Source organism: Rutilus rutilus (genome assembly GCF_951802725.1).
Source record: "Rutilus rutilus genome assembly, chromosome: 8".
NCBI lineage: Eukaryota > Metazoa > Chordata > Actinopteri > Cypriniformes > Leuciscidae > Rutilus > Rutilus rutilus.
Window position 1 is genome coordinate 10,197,460 of NC_140222.1, and position 9,445 is coordinate 10,206,904.

Consider the following 9,445-nt stretch of genomic DNA (forward strand, 5'->3'; position numbering starts at 1 on the left):
GCCATTAGAAAAGCTCATTTAGATTACCCTATGGCAAAACACTTCCAAAAATGTGCTCAATATAATCCAGAAGCCCTAATGGTTGAGGGTTTAGAAATGATTAGAAAGAGTATTCGGGGTGGTGACTGATTAAAATAAATTTTACAGAGAGAAATATCCTATATATATATATATATATATATATATATATATATATATATATATATATATATATATATATATATATATATATATATATATATATATATATATTAGCTACAGGCCACAGTATACCCTGGGTTGAATGAAGAAATAGACTTCAGTCCTTTTTTGTGATTTATGCTTTCTGTGTCTAGCCTACTTTTGTCTTTCATCATAATTGTTTTTTTTTTTTTTGGTCTTTGGATTCAATTTGCAATGTAGCCACCTAGTGGACTTTCTCTGTATGTGCATGTATTATGTCACTCAGGTGTTTCTAATTAGCACACATAAAAGAGGAAATTGTTTGGTTGGAAAGCACACCCTGAAGAAGGCTGTTTGTGCTGCTACACGTGGGTTGCTTTCAGCAATACTAGAGTAAGTAGAAATTATTCCACAAACTCTAACTGGCCAAGTTAAATTTACTTTGTTAATTTGATCTAATTTGTTAGTTCCATACATGTAACATCCTTAAATAATGAGTGTAAAACCTTTTTGCAAGTGTTCTTTTTTCTTTCTTTTTTTCAGTTTAGAACTAGACCTTGAACTCAAGACACACACATACATTTTAACATTTGAACTCTCTTAATTATTACTATAAATCTATAACTAATATGCCAGAAATGATAAAGTTTGATCTTTGCCCAGGACACCCGGATGTTATTGCCTGATATTATGTGTATAAATATGACCCATCTTCATTCAATTGATATGAGAATGTTCTGGTGTTACACAGGCTCTGGCGCTTCACAAAATCTTCCTCTGAGATTCTGACGGCAACAGTTTAAAAACCAAAGTGAGTTCTGAATAAATGTTGTGCTTTGTGTTTAAATGCATTGAGAATCGCAGTGTGCAGCATATGAGTGCATGCAGACATTTCACTTTTCCTGCTTATTACTTTCAGGTTCATCATGGCAATGCTGAAAAGTTGTCTGCTTCTTTTCATCCTCTTCTCCATGGGGGATGCAGAAGGTAACCAAGACATTTATTTGTAAAACTATCTAAAAACATTTTGGAAATGTACATTATTCCACTGACTAATATTTGCATGAGGGTTTACAAGTGTATAAAGTACACATATTTTCAGCACATAATCACACAAACATAAAATCAGCTACATAAAAAAAATCAAAACATTCTTTGCAGTGAATTCTACAAGCAATGTTAATAGAGTGGGCAGTTTAGCCGGTAGATGCCCCGCTGGATGGATAAAATTTGAACTCCGATGCTACAAGTACATTTCTCAATCGACTGACTGGAACACAGCAGAGGTAATGTGTTACAACAAGATGATTTGGTCGCACTTTATACTAGGTGTCTTTAACTACATCTAAAAGACCGATCTAAAGACCTGTATCAAATTATTAACTTAAACTGATAAGTTATTCTCCAGTGAAGTAAATGCTGCAGTAAAACTAATATAATTTCTACATGGAAAAGTTAGTTCAGGCAAGACAAAAGTCAATTCTATAATATCGTGAATCAAACAATATAAAATTAAGTAAAACCTATTCACCTTTTATACTGGTGTTCCCATCATGCACTGTGGCATGAATAATTAATACGTTTTGACTTCACTGTTTTCCAGCTGTATTTACCGGTACACCGTTTTATCATAGCTTTTGTTGGTAGGTTTAGTAATTTGGCATTTTGTTTAATTTTCTACTACACAATTACTCAAACAATCTATCGAATGTTACCGTCACAATTGTGGATTGTGTACCAAGTATTGAGGTGTTCAGTTGATTCAATGTAGATTCAATATCTATTGTTTGATTTATGAAGATGTTTCTAAATAAGCATACACTTTAAATGTGTGGTTTAATTCAGTATTATTTAGTCTCAGTAAAAAGTCAATTTTGTTTAATTTGCAAAAGTCTAAGTAGATGTTACTTAATTCTATGTGAAATTAAGTAACGTTTACGCAAGTACTTCAATTAACTAATTTAAATGTCAAACTAATTTTAAGCCCAATATTAAGTAGATTTTACTTGATAACAGTAGCAGTAAAATTAACTTGGTGTCAGTGCAAATTGTTACGAGGGTTTTATCAAGTAAATCAGACTTTGCTTTATTCTAAAAGAATTGGTTTTGTATTGACAAATCTGTCTTTTTAGGAAAACTGTGAAAGTCTTGGTGCGACTCTCGCATCTGTGAGGAATAAACTGGAAAATAATGTCCTGCTGAGTCTGTTGTCTTCCACACGTTCTTGGATTGGTGCTAATGATGCTGTACAAGTAAGTTCAATTGTGTCCTAAAGAGACATTTGTTTGTCTACACTATAATTACTGCTTTAACCAGTAAATGCAAAGTTTGTAATGAAGATAGTTTTACTTCAAATCTGAACTTCGCTTCTTCCTGAAGTCTGACAACAGTAGTGCACTCTCAGGGCTCCAGACTAACTTTTTTTATTAGGAGCGCTGTAGCCCCTGACTTAAAATTTTAGGAGCACAAGCAGAAAATTTAGGGGCGCCCCTTAAATCATCTTACAATGCAATTATTCACATTTTCCCCAAATAACTGTATTACTGACAAATGCTTTGATAATAAATAGCCTTAACGTACAGAAAGTATGGTGCAGTTTTATTTTAAGATCACAGGCTCCAGACTAACATTTGAGGGCAGCGGCACTAAGTTCTACAGAAAGTATTTGGTAGCACTGTGGGATGACAGAGCACTGAGCTTAATTTGAGGTGTATAGATAAAGTTAACTTTAATTATTATCATTCATAATGTCTTAATAATTCAAAAGCAAAATGAGTGACAAAATAGATATTAGGGAGTGAAAATAGCCAATAAGCGTCCTCTGCAGCTATGTTTACAATAGTAATTTAATATTTTTTTCTTTTCTTTTTTAAATAAGTGTGAGTTTTCCTACTTCTTGAAACTTTTAGTTTTATAAATAGGGACAATCTTTAAAGGATGAACAAAAAATGTTTTGGTCAACACCTTAAAAATAACATTTATATATGATATTATAGTTTTGAAGTGCTGGAAAAAGATGTGTAGGCTACTGTTATAAACACAATATACCATAGTTACAGTAAGTGGTGTTACTACATTAAATCCATGGTGAATGTTGCTGATCTGTGGACCTAAAGCCTTCTATAACTTGTTCGTTCATGGCACATGTTTCTCCTGGTTTCCACGTCAGCGCTGTTTGATCTGATATGGTTTATATAACAGAGAATTCTGCGTCAAATCTGAATGTTTCTCACTGGATCTCGCAGCAATGGTATTAATTCTGTCGCGAACTCAATGGATTTCTTCACTGGATCTCCACGATGTAACTGTTTCGCGTGATCGCGATCGGCCCGCGACTGGCGAGAGAAGCTCTGCGCTGTCTATTATTGGTTCGAACTATTAAACGGTCTATGAAGTAGAAATGAGTAGCGCAGCGCAGTTTTTTTCATTTTATTTAATAACATGTCACGGAATACTCTGCTTGAGGCTGAGATGCGTTTTGTGTTTAAACTGCGAAGTGCCTGCAAACTTCTATTTCCCCGCAGTTCTGGGGTAGCGACTGCAACATTCGCAGCTCATGGAGTTCGTCACCTTACTTACAGTACCTCAACCAGCTGAATTTTCGTAGCCAGTCTTCCCGAAAATAGTGGGTTCAGGCCTTTATCATCATCCGACCGACTGTGTCTGTCCCATAGACTGTAAAAAAATAGGTCTGTCCGTGACATTGATATTTGTCTCCGTCTCCTTCCCACAGACGTTTAACTTACGCGCGCTCGCTTATCTCTAGGACCCTCCCCCTCCACACATTAGCCAGTTACAGTGGCCATTATCTATTCTTCTCACACTCATTGGCCTGCTACACATTCCGGATTCTTTGACGCGCCCCTTCCACGTTTAACGTAAAAAAAAAAAAAAAATTACTGGTCGCACATGTGCGACTGGATGTAAAATTCAGTCGCACATTCTCAAATTTTGGTCGCAAAATGCGACCATTTGGTCGCAGTCTGGAGCCCTGACTCTGTCTTCACTCTCTTCACTCTTTAGGAAGGACACTGGTTATGGAGTGATGGATCTCTGTTTTCGTATACCAACTGGTGCGCTGGAGAACCTAACAGTGCTGGTGTTCCCGAGAACTGTTTGGAGATCAACTTTAGTTGTAAGAATGCAGTCTTTTTCTTAATACTTTAAGTTCTAATTTAAAATCCAATTTCACGTCACAGTAACTATTTATAAAATCTATTTTATTTTGATTCTAACAACTCTATAATCATCAGAATAACTGATTTCATTATTCCACCTTACAGCTAACCGTTGCTGGAACGATGTGCCCTGTTCAATCTCATTATCCTCTATCTGTGTTAAGAACCTGTGAGACCTTTATGCTGCTCCAGTTACTTGATTAAACTACATTTACAACATCTCTCCAATCTTCTCTGAAACACCCCTCAAATTAATAAAAGCATTGAAAAAGCCAATTGTGCATTGTGGACATTCAAGTTCATGTATGTAAGAGCCTGATCTCACGGGAAAACGTACAAATTCTACGAGGTGGCTTATTCATACGACCTCACTCTAACGAATTAGTGCTGGTTTTTTTTTTTTTTTTTTGCAAAATCGTGCGTTATATACGAATTGCTCAATTTGTATGAATTCATACGAATGACCTACCCTGACCCCACTCTAAACCTACCCATCACGTGGGTTTAGAAAAATCGTACGAGTGAGGTTGTACGAATTAGCCAACTTTTATCATTCGTACAAATTGGTTGTGAGATAGCGTTGGTATGTAAATATAAATATATTGTGTGGCACTGGCAGGGGCGGATCTAGAAAAATATTTATGGGGTGGCGAGAGGGGGGCAGGAATTTTTCAGGGGTGGCAACATATGGCAGAAGTATATATACTGAATTTAATCACAGGTAAATTGGCCATAACTTTTAATTCGTTGCTGCCAATAGGGATGGGTATATCCAGGGGTGCAACTACCCAGTGTCAGAGGGGTATGCAGCAACAATTTTGGCATTAAAAACAATAACTGTCCCATGTAATGACTGGCAAGGTCTGAGGATATGGTTGAATGGCATTAAACTAGGCTTCATCATCATCAGGGGCGGTATAGCAAAGTTCAGCTGGTTGAGGCACGTTAAATATGGATCAGATTCGAGAATCATGAGTGTAGAAGAGATTCTTTAAGGAGGCACTTATTTACAATATTGATATGCATCTGTGATTGTATGTGATCTACATAAAGAAATAATTTACAATAGTATTTGTCAATGTATGTCTCATTGCACTAATAACACTCAGAAAATCAGCAACCATAATGCAATAAATATATTCCACTTAAATGTCAATATTGTAATGACCTGGCAGTCAGTGCTAGCAGCTGGGTGCATTATGGGTAATTGTTTGTTGGGAGTTGATGCGTTAAAGCAAGATGGTTGGGTTTTGTGTTGGTAAAATTGTGTGGTTTTTATGCTTAAGTTAGTTCAAGTGTTCTTGGTTCATTTACTGCTTTATGTAAAAATGTGGTTCTCACCGTCATGGAAAGAGATGTGTAAGATGGGTTTTTGCCTTTGCAGTTCATAGTCTGTGTTCTGAATAGATGACAGTACTATCTCCGGCTGATCTGTGATACTGATGCTCTTCTCGGAGAGCGGTGTATGGGATGAGTGCACTGCGCTAGCAATTAGCCTATTAAAAGAAATAATTTAGCTCCAGTCTGCTCAAACGTTTAATAACTGGCAGTTATTACAATAATCACAAGGAAGTTAACGAAAATGGTACACAGTATAATACACTTATGTAAAGCAAAACACAATATCTTGCAGAGGTGGACAGTAACAAAGTACATTTACTTGAGTACTGTACTTAAGTACACTTTTTGAGTATCTGTACTTGAGTATTATTTTTTTTCTGGAAACTTTTTACTTTAACTTCACTACATTTGAAAGACAAATATCGTACTTTTTACTCCACTACAATTCTGTCAAGGTCCTTGAGTAGAAAGTAACATTAGTCAGGGGATGATTCTGGTTGCATTTTGGTTGGAAATGAAAGTCAGGTTGACATCACAACCCTGCATCTGACTGACATCAGAACCCGACGTTGGATATTGATTGAAAATAAAAGTCGGTTTGACGTCATAACCCGACTGATGTTGGTTTCTGACATCAACCCGATTTTCATTTTCAACCACAATACAACGTCTGTCCAACATTGGAGATCAACGTCAATCTGACATTGGATTCTGACATAAACCCGATTTTCATTTTCAACATTGGGTTTGGTTTTCAAAATGCGAACTTTGTCACTTTTTTGGAGCACACTAGCTTATAGATAACAGTGAGGCTAACATATTCATACTAAAAGCCAAAAAACGTTAAATAGGGCAATATTTGAGGGAACAGCCATTTGGGTGGACGTTATTGAGTGACTTATTCAATCTCACATTCAATCCCACTACTGGAACTGTGTTCTAGAAATAAATTTGATATTGATATGAGGGTATGCAGGCATAGATTCAGAGGCATACAGTACTTTAAGTATTACATACAAACAATAATAAAACAATGCACTGACATTTACTTTTGATACTTTTCTGTACTTTTACTTAAGTAAAAATAGGTCTTTACAACTGTTACTTGTAACAGAGTAATATTTGACCAGTAGTATCTATACTTCCACTCAAGTAAGGAAGTTGTGTACTTCGTCCACCTCTGATATCTTGTCTGGTGATGACTCCAAGCAATGGAGTTTGTAAATCCAAGCAACACTCAAAAAAATGAACTTGGTTGGTGTCAGTTTTACTAAATAATTTCTTGTTCACTTTACTTAACAAACACAAGTAACTGGATATAATTAATTTAACTTAGTAATTTCAACAAAAGACCACATCTTGTCATCTTTACTTTAGAAGATTTTGTTCAGTCAACAAATCATTGTTCAGTGTAACGCACAAATACAAGAAATCCAAAACGGTATGTCCCTTTGCACACACCGTATGCAAATGCAGCAGCGCCAAAGACAGACGAGAGGAGATGATGGCATGGCGACTTAATTTGTGTGAGGTATGTATATTTGGCTTAAATCATTTCCATCCTGAATAATACTGCCAATAAAAGTATTGTTACTTCGAGATCTCAGGTAATATCAGAGAATATACGTGTTTTTCATTGTAGATGAGCTGAAGACCAAATAGTATTTGCACTTTATGGTATGGGTTTTTGTCGGAGGGGAAAAGCAGGTTGAGTTTTCTTTTTTCTTTCAGTGCATAAAATTAATTTAATTATATATATATATATATATATATATATATATATATATATATATATATATATATATATATATATATAAAACGTTTTTGTCATTTCTTTCAGTGGATAAAATATGTTTAACTTGTTTATATTTAAAAAATAATTGGCCGTGTCTTGTCATTTTAACTTTAGGTGTTTTTGTTCAGTCAACAAATCATTGTTCAGTGAAACGCACAAACGCAAAAAATAAAAAAAACATTTTGTCCTTTTGTACACACCGTATGCAAATGCAGCAGCGCCAAAGACCATAGACAGTCACAGACGAACGTTGAGGAGACGACGGACGACACATTGGCGACTTTGAAAGGTATGAATATTGCCATCCTGAAAAATAATGCCCAATAAAAGTAATATGTAGTACACTATATCAATGTACACTTTATCAATCAATGTTTAATATGTCAGTTTATGTCATAAGCTGCGGTTACACGAAATTAATTCATTGTGATTGATGAATTTGTGTTTGCATGAACGCAAAAGTGATGAATTTGTGTTCGCATGAACGCAAAAGTAATAAATTAACGTTAAGTTAATCAGATTGATGTGCGCAATATTCCATGTATCACATTGAAATTTATCTTTTCACGTGCGTAGGCCGCACAAACCATTAACGTTAACGTTACTCTCAGAAGCAAGCCATTTGCAGAACATTACAGTTTCAGAAAGCAAGCGATCACATGATTTTTCATTGCTAAAATTTTCTTAAAACGATCGGTTTACATAAAATGTTTACACTACCACTTACAATCCTAAATAAATTTAACTCGGATCGAGCTCAATCGGATCCATAGAGGTGTTTACATGAAGGTTTATCCGTGGTTAAAATGTGGTTACTAACAGATAATAAGTTAACGTTATCCATGTAAACGCAGCTAATGACTGGCTTTTCTTTTCTATTACAATATAGGGTTTTTTTCTTCTTTTTTTTGTAGAGCTGTTGCTGTCCGAGCTGTGAAAGGCAGATGCACCAGATTTAATTACTTTTGCAAAGGAAGTTGATGTGTAAATATTTTTTAAATCCTTTGACATCTTTATGACATCTTTGTTGGAGTCTGGTCATGCATCTTGATTTTTTTTCTTTTCTTTATATAGTATTTTTTTTCTTTTTTTTTCAATTTTAATCAGTTATGTGAAATTTTCAAGACCATGTGGCAGTGTAAGGACTGTAAGATAGCAGTGCAAACACGATCTCAATTGTTGAAGCATTACAGATTAATGCATGGACATTTTGGTCGGAGCAATAATTTCCCATGTACTTATTCCAATTGCCCTTGCCGTTTTAAAACCTGGAATGCACTACACAGTCATTTAAGTCGATTACATACTAATAAGACTGCATGCTTAACCACATTTAACTGTCATTTGTGTTCTCGCAGTGATATAGTGTCAGAACAGGAATACTTTTGTCATATCTACAAACACCTTAAAAATCATGAAACAGTGCGTTGCATGTTTGAGAATTGCTCTTTCCATACAAATGTGTATGGCACATTCAAGTCCCATAAAAATAGGAAGCACAATCCCTATTCTCTTCAAGATTTCAAACAAGGGGTCATCATAGAAAGGGGGGCTGAAATTTCCACTAATGAATTCAATGACAATGAATTACCAGTTGAGGAGGAGATTGTAGATGTTTCAAGTAATGTTGAAATTGGCACACAAGGACAAGATTTGTCTAAGATAATCGAGCGAAAATTTGCATGTATTCTTCTAAAACTGGAAAATTATTTTCATGTTCCCAGCAATGCAATTGATGAACTTCTGACAGATTTACAGTACTTGCATTCTGCATCAGTGCCCATATCAACTCAAGTTTTTCTTGAGACCTTTCAAAAACATGATCTCCATGTAGATCAGCAGGTTGTTCAAGAACTTTTCAGTTCATTATCATTGCACAACCCTCTGTTGAAATTGACATCAAAGGATGGCCCTTTAGCCACTGCTTTCAAGCGCATGAAATATTACAGAGAAAATTTTGATGTAATTG

The 9,445-nt window shown here is 35.3% G+C and overlaps 1 protein-coding gene across 1 annotated transcript; it reads left to right on the forward strand.

Annotated features, from left to right (window-relative positions):
* Positions 1-463: 463 nt before the first annotated feature.
* Positions 464-4,615, forward strand: LOC311295573 (galactose-specific lectin nattectin-like). Its single transcript, XM_084417040.1, has 7 exons — positions 464-555; positions 914-973; positions 1,082-1,149; positions 1,324-1,448; positions 2,295-2,414; positions 4,186-4,297; positions 4,446-4,615. Exons 3-7 carry the CDS (start codon positions 1,089-1,091, stop codon positions 4,511-4,513), a joined length of 486 nt encoding a protein of 161 aa, XP_084273166.1. The 5' UTR covers positions 464-555; positions 914-973; positions 1,082-1,088; the 3' UTR covers positions 4,514-4,615.
* The last annotated feature ends 4,830 nt before the right edge of the window (positions 4,616-9,445 follow it).

Bases quoted from the DNA above. Each gene is read 5' to 3' on its own strand.
- LOC311295573 (XM_084417040.1), top strand. From the start codon at position 1,089: ATGGCAATGCTGAAAAGTTGTCTGCTTCTTTTCATCCTCTTCTCCATG. The intron at 1,150-1,323 runs GTAACCAAGACA...CATTCTTTGCAG, and splicing joins CTCCATGGGGGATGCAGAAG to TGAATTCTACAAGCAATGTT. The intron at 2,415-4,185 runs GTAAGTTCAATT...TTCACTCTTTAG, and splicing joins GTGCTAATGATGCTGTACAA to GAAGGACACTGGTTATGGAG.